Source organism: Heterodontus francisci, chromosome 1 (genome assembly GCF_036365525.1).
Source record: "Heterodontus francisci isolate sHetFra1 chromosome 1, sHetFra1.hap1, whole genome shotgun sequence".
Classification (NCBI taxonomy): domain Eukaryota; kingdom Metazoa; phylum Chordata; class Chondrichthyes; order Heterodontiformes; family Heterodontidae; genus Heterodontus; species Heterodontus francisci.
In genome coordinates this window covers 243649918-243666691 of record NC_090371.1, presented here as the reverse complement: position 1 = coordinate 243666691, position 16774 = coordinate 243649918, and the positions used below count along the sequence as shown (strand labels likewise).

Genomic DNA, 16774 nt, shown 5'->3' with positions numbered 1-16774 from the left:
TACAGTTATGTTTCTCCCTTTATAAATCTCGGATAAAATAAAAACTCAGTAGGCTACACATTCTTCAAAGGTTTCTGGCATGCTCTCGGTGATATTATCATACTCTCAAATATGTTCTCATTATTCTTGCATTTAAGTTAAATATGTATGCTCTATACCAGAAACAATGGATTGCTGAAAAATTAGGGATGGATTAAAATAAATTATATGCATTACTAAGGTACACCAAAGGTAAAATAAACATCCAATATAAATGCGGTGACTAAGAAATACTTATTACATTCTTGTATACATAATACAGCCATATGTGTGTATCCTTCATAGCACTTGTCTACTGCTTGAGATATCAGATACGAGAGGTTTACGTCCTGGAAAATACTGGATTTATTCTTGTATTATTTGGTGATCCATGTTTTATGCACAAGTGCAGATGTAATGCAAATATTTTCATATGCAACAAGTGAATCAGAATATTTTGAGAACTATAAAATTGGAAAAAAGTCATTTACAAGTAAACATTAATAATGCAGGGAGTACTATCACTATAATTTATTGCATTTAATATCTTTATTACTACAAAACAGAAATTCTTCATACTCATCATTTTGCAGGCAAACGTGTCTCGGACTAGGAACAAGCATGACTCTAACATTTTCCAATTTTCCCTTCACGATGTGCATAAATTGGTCAAGATGGCTGGAAGGTGGTTTTGTAGTATAGGTCAGGAAAGCATCATCAAAATTTATGCAGAGCGTCTGAGGCAAAAAACGGTTCCCAAATGCCAAACGGCCCTAGTAACAAAATATTTCATTAGTACAATTGAACTAATGAGGGGCGATCTGTAATAGTTATTACAGTGTCTTCCGCACCACACTGAAGTACATATATACAAGATAAACATCTAACAAGCAAACGAATCTGCCAAACTCTCAAAAGTTTCTCAAACAAGAACAATAAGCTTTAACTTATTTTTTGTTGCACTCAGTGGATTATAACAAAAAACAAAATACACGAGAGTTAAAAAGGAAAGGTAAATTATGAGTGCTTGTATTTTACAAGGTTTTCCCACTTCCACACTTTAGGAAGGATGTGAAGGCTTTAGAAAGGGTCAGAAAGGATTTACACGAATGGTTCCAGGGATGAGGGACTTCAGTTACATGGGTAGATTGGAAAAGCTGAGATTCTTCTCCTTAGAGAAGAGAAGGTTGAGAGGAGATTTGATACAGATGTTCGAAATCATGAGGGATCTGGCCAGAGTAGATCGGGAGAAACTATTCCCGTTGGTGGAAGGGTCAAGAACCAGAGGACACCGATTAAAGGTGATTAGTAAAACAACCAATGGCAACAGGAGGAAAAATATTTTTTTTTTTTACACAGTGAGTGGTTAGGATCTGGAATGCCTTTCTTGAGTGTGTGGTGGAGACAGATTCAACTGTGACTTTCAAAAGAGAATTGGATAAGCATGGAGCGAAAAAAAAGTGCAGGGCTACAGGGAAAGGGCAGGAGGAGTAGGACGAGGTGAGCTGCTCTTTCAAAGTCAGCATGACACAATAGGCAGAATGGCCTTCTCTGCGCTATAATCATTCTATGGTAATATGATATGACATGTGGTCTGCCAGCAGTCTCTAAAATTTATAATCTAGGCATCAGTGGCACAGAGATAATGTGCTGCACTAACAGTGGGATAAGACAAGCTAATTAGTGGTTGCAGAAATGGTACAGGAGAGAAGGATTAAGATTCACGGGGCATTTGGATCAGTTCTGGAGCATGAGGGAACTGCTTAAGATGGAGAGGTTGGTCCTCAACAGAGCTGGGGCAAATGTCCTTGTGGGGAAATTAACTAGTTCTGAGGGACAGGGTTTAAACTAATTCGGCAGGAGGATGAGCATCAGGATGAAACATTAGAGAGCAGAAACAGGTGCAGAGACTGAGAGACCAGTAGTATTCGAGTGAAGAATAGCTCAGAAATAGGAAGGGTTCAAACATGCAGCAAATGTAAGGCAGTCTAAAATGGATTTGGAGTGCATGTGCAGTTAACATGGTAAAGTCGCCACAGGGACTAAGATACAGTGGCAATAATAGAGGCCGAGATCAAGGGGTGGGGGGAAGGATTTGGAACTTAATATTCCTGCAGCAAGGTATTCAGTGAAGGTAGGGAAAGAAAAAGGAGTGGGGTTGGTGGCAGTATTGATCAAAGAAACTATTATACCAATGGAAAGGGATGATGTAGTTGAGGGGTCAAACAATCTATGGTTAAAATTAAGGAAGAATAGAGGAGCTATTATGCTACTAGGTTTATAAAAGAAACTACCAAAAATAATGGGAAGGAGATAGGGCAGCAAATTTGCAGGCAAATTTGAGAAAAATGCAAGAACTATAGTACTAATAGTACAGATCCAAAGCTAGAGTTCCTTGGATGACAAACAACAGAGGTTAAAATGAAACAGGAAAAGGAAGATTATGACAAATGTAAGGTTCATAATACAGTAGAGAGTCAAGCTGAGTACAGAAAGTATGTGGAGATCTAAAAAAAGGGAATGAGAAGGACAAAGAGAAAGTATAAGAATAGATTACTGGCGAATTCAAAAGGGATCCCACATGCATCATAAAAGGGTAGTCAAAAAAATGGTGTTGCAGATTAGGTACTTAAAAAAAAAAAGAGAACTTCATGTGGAGACGGAGGACATGGCTGAGGTACTAAATGAGTGCTTTGCATCTGTCTTCACTCGAAAAGAGAAGGTAGTAGCAATATTGGTCAAAATAAAAGTGATAAAAGAGGAGCTACTTAGAAACTTGGCAGCACTCCAAGTAGAAAAGTCTCCTAGGTTGCTGAAGGGAATATGGGTAGAAATTGAAGAGACCCTGACCAGTCTTCCAATCCTCCGTAACTTCGGGGGTGGTACAGTGGACTGGAGGATTGGAAATGTTGCACCCCTGTTCAAAAAGGAGGAGAGGGATAAACTCAGCAATTATAGGCCATACATCCTAATATTCGTGGTGGGGAAACTTTTAGTGACAATAATCGGGAACAAAGTCAAAGTGGTTAATATATATCAAAAAGAGCAGTGATCCCAATCCAGATCCTGGAAAACAATGCTACATGCTTCCCTCCAGTCTGAAAAACATTCCTTTTCCACGACTCTCTGTCTGTCCCTTAGCCAAGTTTTTATCCATACTGCCAGAGAATCTTTAATCCCATGGGCTTTAATTTTGCTAACAATAATAAAGTGGTACTTCATCAAACACCTTTTGAAAGTCCGTATACATCAACTACACTACCCCAATCAACCTTCTCCATTATTTCATCAAACAACTCAATCAAATTATTCAAACACGATTTTCCTTTAACAAATCTATGCTGACGTTGTGTGTGTGCAGCCGGAGGATACAGGTGTGGTTTTGAATGATTACTTTTCATCTGTGTTCACTATGGAGAAGGACAATGTAGGTGCAGAGATCAGGGAGGGGGATTGTGATATACTCAAACAAATTAGCATTGAAAGGAAGGAGATATTAGCGGTTTTAGCAGGCTTAAAAGTGGATAACTCCCCAGGCCCAGATGAGATGTGAGGCAAGGGAGGAGATAGCAGGGGCTCTGACACAAATTTTCAAATCCTCTCTAGCCACAGGAGAGGTGCCAGAGGGCTGGAGAACAGCAAATGTGGTACCATTATTCAAGAAGGGTAGCAGGGATGAACCAGGTAATTACAGGCCAGTAAGTCTATCAGTGGCAGGGAAACTATTGAAAAACATTGAGGGACAGGATTAATCTCCACTTGGAGAGGCCAGTCAGCATGGCTATGACTCTACTTTTCCAAATGACAATTAATTTTGTTCCAGATTATTGTCACAAAAAGTTACCCTCACCAAAGTTAGACCAATTACAGTAACAAAAAAAAAAATGATCTGGACTTGGGTACAGAGGGCATAATTTCAAAGATTGTAGATGACACAAAACTCAATGTTGCCAACAACGAGAAGGATAGTAACAGACTTCAGAAGGAAAGACAGGCTACTGAAACAGGGAGAAACTTGGCAGATGGAATTTAACACAGAAGCATGATGTGATGCAATTTGGTCGGAAGAATGAGGAGAAGCAAAATAAGATGATACAATTTTAAGGGGGTGCAGGAACAGAGACACCTAGGTGTGCATGCACGCAAATCTTTGACAGTGCACAGGAAGTTGAGAAGGCTGTTTGAAAAAAATGGATTGGCTTTATTAATAGAGGCATACAATACAAAAGCAAGGATTTTGCTAAGCCTTTAGAAAACACTGGTTGGACCTCAGCTGAAGTATTTTGGGCACCATACTTTAGGAAGGGTATCAAGGACTCAGAGGTTGCAGAGCAACTTTTTTTATTCATTCATGGGATGTGGGCGTCGCTGGCTAGGCCAGCATTTATTCCCCATCCCTAATTGCCCTTGAGAAGGTGGTGGTGAGCTGCCTTCTTGAACCGCTGCAGTCTAGACGGGGTAAGTACAACCACAGTGCTGTTAGGAAGGGAGTTTCAGGATTTTGACCCAGCGACAGTGAACGAACGGCAATATAGTTCCAAGTCAAGATGTTGTGTGGCTTGGAAGGGAACTTGCAGGTTGTGGTGTTCCCATGCATTTGCTGCTCTTGTCCATCTAGGTGGTAGAGGTCATTGGTTTGTAAGATGCTGTCTAAAGAATCTTAGTGCATTGCTGCAGTGCATCTTGTAAACGGTACACACTGCTGCCACTGTGTGTCGGTAGTGGAGGGAGTGAATGTTTGCGGATGGGATGCCAATCAAGCGGGCTGCTTTGTGCTGGCTGGTGTCGAGCTTCTTGAGTGTTGTTGAAGCTGCAGCCATCCAGACAAATGGAGAGTATTCCATCACACTCCTGACTTGTGCCTTGTAGATGGTGGACAAGCTTTGGGGAGTTATGAGGTAAGTTATTCGTCGCAGGATTCCTAGCCTCTGACCAGCTCTTGTAGCCATGGCATTTATATGGCTGCTCCAGTTCAGTTTCTGGTCAGCGGTAGCCCCCAGGGTGTTGATAGTTGGGGATTCAGCGATCGTAATGCCAAGGAATGTCAAGAGGAGATGGTTAGATTCTCTCTTGTTGAAGATGGTCATTGCCTGGCACTTGCGTGGCGCGCATGTTACTTGCCACTTATCAGTCCAAGCCTGGATATTGTCCAGGTTTTGCTGCATTTCTACAGGGACGGCATCATTTTCTGAGGAGTCACAAATGGTGCTAAACATTGTGCAACCATCATGAAACATCCCCAGTTCTGACCTTATGATTGAAGGAAGGTCATTGCTAAAGCAGCTGAAGATGGTTGGGCCTAGGACACTACCGTGAAGAACACCTGCAGTGATAGCTGAGATGATTGACCTCCAACAACCACAACCATCTTCCTTTGCGCTAGGTACGACTCCAACCAGTGGAGAGTTTTCCCCCCGAATCCCATTGTCTCTAGTTTTACTAGGACTCCTTGATGCCATACTCGGTCAAATGCTGCCTTGATGTCAAGGGCAGTCACTCTCACCTCACCACTCGAGTTCAGCTTTTCTGTCCATGTTTGAAACAAGGCTGTAATGAGGTCAGGAGCTGAGTGACTGAGACGGAACCCAAACTGAGCGTCAGTGAGCAGGTTATTGCTAAGCAAGTGCCGCTTGATAATGCTGTTGATGACACCTTCCATCACTTGACTTATGATTGAGAGTAGACCGATGGGGCAGTAATTGGCCGGGTTGGACTTGTCCTGCTTTGTATGTACATGACATACCTGGGCAATTTTCCACATTGCCAGGTAGATGCCAGTGTTGTAGCTGTACTGGAACAGCTTGGCCAGGGGCACGGCAAGTTCTGGAGCACAGGTCTTCAGTACTATTGCCGGAATGTTGTCAGGGCCCATAGCCTTTGCAGTATCCAGTGCCTTCAGTCATTTCTTGATATCACGTAGAGTGAACCGAATTGGCTGAAGACTGTCATCTGTGATGCTGGGCACTTTCAGGAGGCCGTGATGGATCATCCACTCGGCAATTCTGGCTGAAGAATGTTGCAAAAGCTTCAGGCTTATCTTTAGCACTGATGTGCGGGGCTCCCCCATCATTGAGGATAGGGACATTTGTGGAACCACCTCCTCCAGCTGTTGTTTAATTATCCACCACCATTCACAACTGGATGTGGCAGGACTGCAGAACTTAGATCTGATCCGTTGGTTATGGGATCGCTTAGTTCCGTCTATTGCATGCTGCTTATGATGTTTGTCATGCAAGTAGTCCCAGGTTGCAGCTTCACCAGGTTGACACCTCATTTTGAGGTATGCCTTGTGGTGCTCCTGGCATGCCCTCCTGCACTCTTCATTGTACGAGGGTTGGTCCCCCGGCTTGATGGTTATGGTAGAGAGGTGGATTTGCCGGGCCATGAGGTTACAGATTGTGGTTGAGTACAATTCTGCTACTGCTGATGGCCCACAGCGCCTCATGGATGCCCAGTTTTGCATTGCTAGATCTGTTCGAAATCTATCCCATTTAGCACAGTGATAGTGCCACACCACACAATGGAGGGTATCCTCAATGTGAAGACGGGACTTTATCTCCACAAGGACTGTACGGTGGTCACTCCTGCCAATACTGTCATGGACAGATGCATCTGCAGCAGGCAGTTTGGTGAGGACGAGGTCAAGTATATTTTACCCTCTTGTTGGTTCCCTCATCACCTGCCACAGATCCAGTCTAGCAGCCAAGTGGTTTACGACTCAGCCAGCTCAGTCAGTAGTGGTGCTGGTGTTGGACTCTGAAGTCCCCCACCCAGAGTACATTCTGCGCCCTTACCACCCTCAGTGCTTGCTCCAACTGCTGTTCATCAGCTGAGGGGGTGGTAATCAGCAGGAGGTTTCCTTGCCCATGTTTGACCTGATGCCATGAGACTTCATGGCCATCATTAGACTAGCTTTTTTTTAAATTCCAGATTTATTAATTTAATTCAAATTCCACCTTCTGCTGTGGTGGAACCCATGTCCCTATAGCAAGACCCTGGGTCTCTGGGTTATTAGTCCAGTGACAATACCACTACGCCACCGCCTCCCCAATTTGCACAAAAGGCACCGGGGAAGGCCGCCAAGCTCAAGGCGCGCCTCCGCACAGCAAGGCACGGTAATAAATTCCAGCCCTATATCACCGTTCCTTCACTGTTGCTGGGTCAAAATCCTGGAACTCCTTTCCTAACAGCAGTGTGTGTGTACTTACCCCACATGGACTGCAGCGGTTCAAGGCGGTGTCTCACCAGCGCCTTTTCAAGGGCAATTACGGATGGGCAATAAATGCTGTACTAGCCAGCAACGCCCCCATCCCATGAACGAATACAAAAAAAATTATAATTTCCCCTGTCTCTATTTCTAAGTGAACTGTTTGCATTTGCTAATTTCTTCCATTTTACAAACTCATAGAAGTTTTTACAATCTGTTTTTATGTTTTTGCTAATTTAGTCCCATATAGTTTATCAATTTTTTGGTCAAATCTCTATTTTTTTCGGTTAACCGGTGTGCGTGTGTGTGAGAGAGGGGCTACGGTAAAAGGGAACTTTCATATTTCACTCTGTGTGCGAATGTTTTGCTTCATTACTGGTATGTCTTGTTTTATAATAAATTGATAATCTTGTAGTTCATTGAAGAAATCTGGTTGGTATATTTTATTCTGGGATAAAGATTAGTGTCTATGATTGACTGCATTGGTAACTGGGTAAACATTTAAATATATGCTGTGACCTGTGGAGAAGCGGAACTAAAAAATACAGTTCACTCCTCCTGCCTCGGTCATAACAATAGTTTTTTGCCATGTTCAAAAATGATTTATCAAATTTTAATATTTAGACCTGTAAATAAAACTGTACAGGAACATGATCAATTGTTTAAAGTAGCATTAGGACAAGAAAAAAATATCAAATTAAAATTAATAGCTTTGTAATGATGGGCATTTGCAAACCTGTGAATAAAAGTATACTTTCTTTTTCATCTTTACTAAAATTCAATTGTTAGTTGGTACACTGCCCAGAAAAGCCAAAAATGACTATTCACAAAAAAATCTTTAACAGAAATGACAATAACTAAAATTTAAAAAATCAAGTACTTCTATTAATAAATTATACCATACACTTCAAAGCCTCCTAATCCATAGTGACTACCAGCCCCAAAGAGAGAGAGTAATATTTGACCTTGCACTGAAACCAGTTGTTTGCATAGGCTACCTGAGCTCAGTTACAATGATCCAGGCCAGTTTCACTGTATTTTCTGAAAGTATTGTGCGTAAATATTGTCTGCTTAGACAATCCAAGAATAAATAAAACAAGAAAATGCTAAATTAGAAAATTAAAGATGCATGCGATAAAGGAACATCTGAAATTATGGGAGACTTTCATCTGCATATAGATTAGGCAAATCAAATTAGTCACAATACCATAGAGGAGGAATTCTTGGAGTGTATACGGGATGGTTTTCTGGACCAATACTTTGAGGAACCAACGAGAGAACAGGCCATCCTAGACTGGGTATTGTGTAATGAGAGGGATAATTGACAATCTAGTGGTGCGAGACCCCTTGGGGATGAGCAACCACAATATGATAGAATTCTTCATCAAGATGGAGAGTGACGTAGTTAATTCTGAGACAAGGGTCCTGAATCTTAGTAAAGGAAACTACAAAGGTATGAAGCGCGAGTTGGCCATGACGGATTAGGAAACGTTACTTAAAGGGATGATGGTGGATAGGCAATGGCAAACATTTAAAGAGCGCATGGATGAACTGCAACAATTGTTTATTCCTGTCTGGCGCAAAAGTAAAACGGGAAAGGGAGCCAAACCATGGCTTACAAGGGAAATTAGAGATAGCATTCGATCCAAGGAAGAGGCATATAAATTTGCCAGAAAAAACAACAGACTTGAGGATTGGGAGCAGTTTAGAATTCAGCAAAGGAGGACCAAGGGACTGATTAAGGGGAAAATAGAGTGTGAGAGCAAGCTTGCGGGGAACATAAAAACTGACTGTAAAAGTTTCTATAGGTATGTGAAGAGAAAAAGATTGATGAAGACAAATGTAGGTCCCTTACAGTCAGAAACAGGGAAATTTATTATGGGGAATAAAGAAATGGCTGACCAACTAAATGCATACTTTGGTTCTGTCTTCACAAAGGAGGACACAAATATCATACCAGAAATGTTGGGGAACACAGGGCTTAGTGAGAGAGAGGAACTGAAAGATATCAGTATTAGTAGAGAAAAGGTGTTGGGGAAATTGATGGGATTGAAGGCCGATAAATCCCCAGGGCCTGATGGTATGCATCCCAGAGTACTTAAGGAAGTGGCCCTAGAAAGTGTGGATGCATTGGTGGTCATCTTCCAAGATTCGATAGACTCTGGAACAGTTCCTACAGATTGGAGGATAGCTAATGTAACCCCACTATTTAAAAAGGGAGGTAGAGAGAAAGCAGGGAATTATAGATGAGTCAGCCTGATGTCGGTAGTGGGGAAAACTCCAGAGTCCATTATCAAAGATTTTATAACAGAGCACTTAGAAAACAGTGGTAGAATCGGGCAGAGTCAGCACAGATTTACGAAAGGGAAATCATGCTTGACAAATGTACTAGAATTCTTGGAGGGTGTAACTAGTAGAGTTGATGAGGGGGAGCTAGTGGATGTGGTTTACTTGGACTTTCAGAAGGCTTTCGACAAAATCCCACATAAGAGATTAGTATGTAAAATTAAAGCGCATGGGATTGGGGGTAGTGTATTGCAATGGATAGAAAATTGGTTGGCGGACAGGAAACCAAGAGTAGGGATAATTGGGTCTTTACCCGAATGGCAGGCAGTGATTAGTGGGGTACCGCAGGGATCGGTGCTAGGACCCCAGCTATTCACAATATATATTAATGATTTAGATGAGGGAACCAAATGTAATATCTCCAAATTTGCACATGACACAAAACTGGGTGGGAGGGTGAGTTGTGAGGAGGATGCAGAGAAGCTTCAGGGTGATTTGGACAAGTTGAGTGAGTGGGCTAATGCATGGCAGATGCAGTATAATGTGGATAAATGTGAGGTTATCCAAATTGGTAGCAAAAACAGGAAGGCAGATTATTATCTGAACAGCAAGAAACTGAGAGAGGGGAATATGCAGCGAGACCTGGGTGTTCTCCTACACCAGTCGCTGAAGGTAAAAATGCAGGTGCAACGGGCGGTAAAAAAGGCAAATGGTATGTTGGATCCTCTCGCTATGAAGGCCGAGTACAGAAGCAGGGATGTCATGCTGCAATTATACAGGGCCTTGGTGAGGCCACACCTGGAATATTGTGTGCAGTTTTGGTCTCCTTATCTGAGGAAGGATGTTCTTGCTATAGAGGGAGTGCAGCGAAGGTTTACCAGACTGATTCCTGGGATGGCAGGACTGACGTATGAGGGGAGATTGAGTCGGTTAGGATTATATTCGCTGGAGTTCAGAAGAGTGAGAGGGGATCTCATAGAAACCTATAAAATTCGAACTGGACTTGACAGATAGATGCAGGAAGGATATTCCCGATGGTGGGGGAGTCCAGAACCAGGGGGTCATAGTCTAAGGATACGGGGTAAATCTTTCAGGACTGTGATAAGGAAAAATTTCTTCACCCAGAGAGTGGTGAACCTGTGGAATTCGCTACCACAGAAAGCAGTTGAGGCCAAAGCATTGTATGTTTTCAAAAAGGAGTTAGATATAGCTCTTGGGTCTAAAGGGATGAAAGGATACGGGGCGAAAGCCAGAACAGGCTACTGAGTTGGATGATCAGCCATGATCACAATGAATGGCAGAGCAGGCTCAAAGGGCTGAATGGCCAACCCCTGCTGCTATTTTCTATGTTTCTAAACCAAGTCACAGGCAATTACAGCAACAACAACAGAACTGCACTTTTGCAATCACCATAATGCAACAGCAGCCTGACTAATCATTACACAATAACATGAAATATCGGTGTTAGTTTTCCTGAACAGAATGCGGCAAAAGAATTCTTGAAAATAAAAGTTTACTTACTGTACTGATATCAACTTTAATAACCGGAATGAGAGATCGCCAGGATGATGAGGGGTCTTGTGTTTCAGTTTTAATGCTGCGAAAATATCGGTACAGTACATACATAAGCACATAAACATGCACAACCTATGACTGAATACTTCAAAGGAAAGTGTTCAAAGAATGCCAAAATAATGGATGCAAAAGAGAAAGCACAGCAAAGTTTCCTAAATTCAGGAATTGTGCCATTCATTTAAAAAACTGCCAATACCAGTCCCTTACTTAAGAAGGGAGGGAGGGAGAGAGAAACCAGGTAACTAATCACAACTTCAACAACAATCACGGGGAAGTTACTGGAATGCATCATCGGGGACAAAGTGACTGAACACTTGGAGAGGTATCAGTTGATCAGACAGAGACAGCATTAATTTGTGAATGGTAAGTTATGTGACTAATCTAGTTGAATTTTTTGAGATCCCTAGCATGGTGAATAGGACAGCGTCTACAAATATTGTCCACGTGGACTTACAGAAAGCATTTGACAAGGTTCTGCACACAAGATTATTAGCAGAAATGAGGGCACACAAAACTGGAGGTAATCGTGTGACATGAGTTAATAATTGGGAGCTGGGAAAGAGAGAGTTGGGATAAAAGGTTCATTATCTGATTGGTGGTGTGTGACAAGTTTCTGTGGCCTCAGCTTTTCACCATATATATTAATGACATGGATATAGGAATAAAGAGTTGTGTATTCCAGGTGACACAAAGTTAGAGGACACTAGGTTGTGTGAATGGGAGGATGAAGTTACAAAATAACATCGAGAGACTAAGTCATTGAGTAAAACTATGGCAGAAGGAGATTCAATCTGGGGAAGCATGAGGTCATCCAAGACTAATTGGAATATTTTCTTAATGGTGAGAGACTAGGAGCTGAGGCGGATTTAGATGTCCACGTACACAAATCCCTAAAAGCTAAGAAGTGATACTTCAGTTAGACTCCAGCTGGAATACGGAGTTCAGTTTTGGATACTGAGCTTCAAGAAATATATATTGGCCTTTGGAAAGGATACAGTGCAGATTCACCAGAATGATATCAAGGATTAAAGGGTTCAATTGAGAGGACAGATCTCATAAACTTGGTTGATTTCCTGGAGTTGAGATGGTTGAGGAGTTATCTAATCAAGGGCATTTTAAATGATCAAGGGGATTCAATAGGGTAAATACTGAGAAACTATTTCCTCTGGTGGGGGGAATCCAGCACAAGAGAGCATAATCTTAAAATTATAGGCAGGCCATTTAGGATTGAAATCACAAAGTACTTTTTCACATAATGGGTGGTGGAAATCTGGAACTCGCTCTCCCAAAAGGCTGAAATGCAGGGCCAATTTAAATTTTCAAAACAGAGAATGATAAAGGGTATCAAGGGATATGAATGGAGTTGATGTATAGATCAGCCGTGAAATAACAGGCTTGAAGGGCTGAATGGCCTACTCTTGTTTCCTCATTAAAAAATGAAATACAAGGTCCAATTTACATTCATGCAATATGTACAATGATACCTATTCCTAACCAAAACTTTTTTTAAACAATAGTGAAAACATACCAATCATGCCAATAGTACAAAGCAGTATTCTTTCTTCAGTCAGTATTAAGGGTCACTATCATTATAGTTAATAGCACTCTGCATAAGCAAATGCACAGCTGTATTTTTGCATTCACCTTGCCAACACCGCCCCCTCACCCACCCCCCCCCCCCTCCAAAAGGGCACTGCTAGGCATCAAACAATTATTTTTCTTTGCAATTTCAGCCGAATACCAGAACTACTGCATATAACATTGTACATGTACCAGGCTGCTGTGACTATACTGTATGTACAGTTCATATGTCAATATCACCCTCAACAGTCATAACCATTGCTGCAAAAGTAATAGCACTATAAAAGTCACTGATATGTCTGAACAAGTTAATCTTTACATTTGTAAAAACAGACAATGCTGGAAATATTCAGCAGGTCTAGCAGCATCTATGGAGACAGAAACAGAGTTAATGTTTCAGGTCGGTGAACTTTCGTCAGAACCATTAATCTTTCCATTAATGGGTTCATAAATGCTAGATTTCAGGCAGAATCAGGTGTAATTAAGTTGACAGTAGGAGATTTGCAACAAAAAAGGACAGCATAGAGTACAATTTGGATGCCGAAAAGTACATGATACAATATCCTGAATTCTGCAACTCAAGTTTCATTAAAGCTAACAACACAGCGTTCCCATATTTGTGTAAGATCAGGCAAGAATGTTCTGTGATTGGCTTCAAATAGATACCCAATAGCATTGGCAGTTCTAATCTTAAACAAAGTGCTCATAAGCTAAAGCTACGCTTAGGGAGCCAAATGACACAAGAGATTAGTTTCAAAGGGTGATAGATGCCTTTCGTGAATTTTTGGTAAACTTGGCAATTTCACCAATACTAAACAATACTAAAAAAAAAAATCAGCACCGAATTTAATTTTGAACTGTTTTTGACTGTCATTTTGATGGTATTTTCCATCTGCTGAAGTTCAAGAACAAAGACATAATTGTTGGAGCATTTGTTTTTGGATTTAGCTATCAATTCCTCTCAAACCGATGCATTTTCCTTGGTAAATCAATAACAGAACCCAAATGTCACTTTAACGGGTAGCATTCATGTCTCCTGAGACACAAGGTGTGACCTATCCCTGCAATGAAATTGATCAGATAATCTACGCTGACATCCAGTGCAGTAGTGCAGTACTTGAGTGTTGCAATTTCTTTCAGATGAGATGTTAATGTGAAGTGTTTTGTACCTGCTGAGGTGAATGTAAAAGATCCCATGGTACTACTTTAAAAAAAAAAGCAGGCAGTTCTCCCAAAGCCCTATCCATCATTCCTCCTTCAACCAGCACAACCATTAATTCATCGTTTATGGGTTCTTGCTGTGCACACATTGCCTACTGCATTTACCTTAGAGTGCCAGCACTTCAAAAGTAATCCATTGGCTGTAAGCACTTTGGGATACCCTGAAGATATTATAAGACTTTATATAAACATATTCACTGTCTGTATCTTTAATTTCATATAACTTTCGGAGTTACTATTCTGAATTATGTCTTCATACACCAAAAATATGTAAAGATTAGGCTGCAGAATACTTCAGATCAAAGTTTAAAAAATCTACCTGCTACATATGAATACAAAAAGTGTAAATGAGACAAGCTTCTAGGAAAACCCTAGGTACATGCACTGACCACTGGGAAGATGGTTTTCTTTATTGCTCAAGCAAGAGACCCAGGTCATTCTCATGCATTTTTCAATATCTGGGTTAACAAATGGGCATTGACAATGTTCAGAAAGCAAATTACCCTTTCCTCCCTCCCAACCCAGTGTTGCATGGGTCAGATTTCTCTCCACTTGGCTCACCTTTTTCCTCAATCTAATTTTGATGATGCTGGCAAAGAATCTCCCTCCATTGCTCCATTCTGTTCAATATGACTTGAATTTTATCTCCACCATTTGTTACATCACCTCCACTTTGCGCCCCAATAAGGCCAATGTCCTGGTGACACCACTCCCATCAATCTCAAATTTTCTGATTCTGAATGTTCCCACATCCTACACCATCCTTTGAGTCTCTCTTTAGTTGCTACCACCATATCCTTGGCTCCACAGTCCTCTTATTTCTTCCTCAGCCCCAAAAATGGTGCATTATATATGCCCTTCCTGCTCCTCACTTGACTGAAATTGTGTCAAATTGCGAAACTTCCTATCTAACCCATTCTTTCCCAAAACCTCAAAACTTGTGGAATCTTTTTTAGCTCTCTCAGTTTTCCCTTCCTCCTATATTCCATTAGCTTTCAAAACTCAAACTGTAAGCCATCTAATGTTTACTACCCGATTTACTTAGTTTGCTCTCCTATTTTCAACCAAAATTTTGTCCACACTACAAGCCTTGATGTTGCCAGGTTTCTCAATAAAAACATGAGAACAAAAGGAGAGAAAAATTAAGTCATTTAAATGGGGAGGAAAGTACCAAATGTTTATGTCTGAAAAAGTGGCAAACAATATTAGTATCGTCTCTGAAAGAGCCAAGATACTTCATTACAAACAATTCACACCATTATGCAGTAGTGCTGTAAAGAACTAAAGCATAAAACAATCAGATCTGCATTTTCCCACAGATTTCCACTACCCCCCATACCATAGTAAGCAACAAAACTTAAAAACATATTCAAATGTTTTTCCAGTAAATATTAAGGCATTTCTGTAGTTCAGATCACAGGAGATGCAAATTGTAGAACTGTAGATCCAAATTTTTGGTTTTATCATCAATATAAGGGAGCTGATTATTACAGTGCAAGCACAAAGAGATGGTTTAGGAACATGACTGTCTGGAAACTCAAGCTAATTAACTACCTAATGTCAAAGCATTAGTATAGGACTGGTAAATACACGATGCTTAGTTTCCATACCTTTCAAGCTTAGACTTTGCTTTCTCCCGGCTTTTCTTCATCTTTGTATTTACTCTTTTAGGAATGATTGTTGGTTCCAATCCAAACAGTTCTTGTAAATGTGCATACAGGTCATAACGATTGTAAACATGGAATTCAAAGCCATTCACTGTTATATACAATCTAGTTTCTGCTTTTGGATCTAAAACAAAAACGGTAGATACAGTTTTAGTTAATGCAACACAAAGTGCCACTGCCTAAATTTATGACAATGATTATTTTGCAAGCTGATTTTTAAAAAAAATCACAATACTAATATTTAAGTAACATTTTATCCAGCGTCAGCATCAGCACAGTGGTAGCACTCTTGCCTGTGCCAAAAGTTCATGGTTTCAAGTTCCACTCAATGGACTTGAGCACGTAGTCTAGGTTGGCACTTCAGTGTAGTACTGAAGGAATGCTGCATTGTCAGAAGTGCCATCTTTCAGGAGAGACATGAAGCTAAAGCCCTGACAGGTGGGCATAAAAGATCCAATGACACCACTCAAAATAGAGCAAGGGAATTCTCCTGGTCAATATTAATTTCTCAATCAACACCTCTAAAAGACACATTAGCTCATTTATCTCACCGCTGTCGAAGACCTTGAAGTAAGTTGAGGTGGTCTTAACTCAGTTCCCAATGAACACTGCCCAAAAGCACAAACTTTACCTTAATTTGACACCAATCAGCATCATCATTCAAAAGGCCACAGTATGGCTGGTGTAATACATTGGTGCAGAAATGCAGGGGTGGGTGCTCTTCTTAGGCTGAGGCTGATGCACATTGTTGGTAACAGCAGCTAAAGATTTACTTTGCATCTAAAATGATACATAGTACTTAATACTAACAATTCAGAAGTATTTCACTTCCCACTTTGAGAAGCAAAAATAGAAAGAGAGAGAGAGAATATAGGTTAATAAAATAAAATCTAGGGAACTTCTTTATATGATGCTTCAGTATTTAGAGAAGATTTAAAGGCAATGGAGAGAATGCAGAAAGGATTCATGAGAATAGTTCCAAGGATCAGCAACTTCAGTTACATGGATAAAGTGGAGAAGTTGGGACTGTTATCCTTGGAGAAGAGAAGGTTAAAAAGAGATTTAATAGAGGTGCTCAAAATCATGAGGGGTCTGAACAGGGAAAAACTGTTCCCATTGGTGGAAGGATTGAGAACAAAAGGGCACAGATTTAATGTAATTGGCAAAAGAAGCAATAGCGACATGAGGAAATACTTTTTCCATGCAGTGAGCCCCACAA

The 16774-nt window shown here is 40.8% G+C and overlaps 1 protein-coding gene across 14 annotated transcripts in view; it reads right to left on the bottom strand.

Annotated features, from left to right (window-relative positions):
* The window catches only part of kiaa1109 (KIAA1109 ortholog), a 637888-nt gene that overhangs the window by 544316 nt on the left and 76798 nt on the right, over positions 1 to 16774 (bottom strand). For all 14 annotated transcript variants that reach the window (XM_068042417.1, XM_068042485.1, XM_068042453.1 and 11 more), the window contains 3 exons: positions 15499 to 15679; positions 11033 to 11108; positions 598 to 791 (listed from right to left, as the gene is read on the bottom strand). In XM_068042417.1, the coding sequence (XP_067898518.1) occupies positions 598 to 791; positions 11033 to 11108; positions 15499 to 15679 (451 nt within the window). The remainder of the gene's footprint in view (positions 1 to 597; positions 792 to 11032; positions 11109 to 15498; positions 15680 to 16774) is intronic.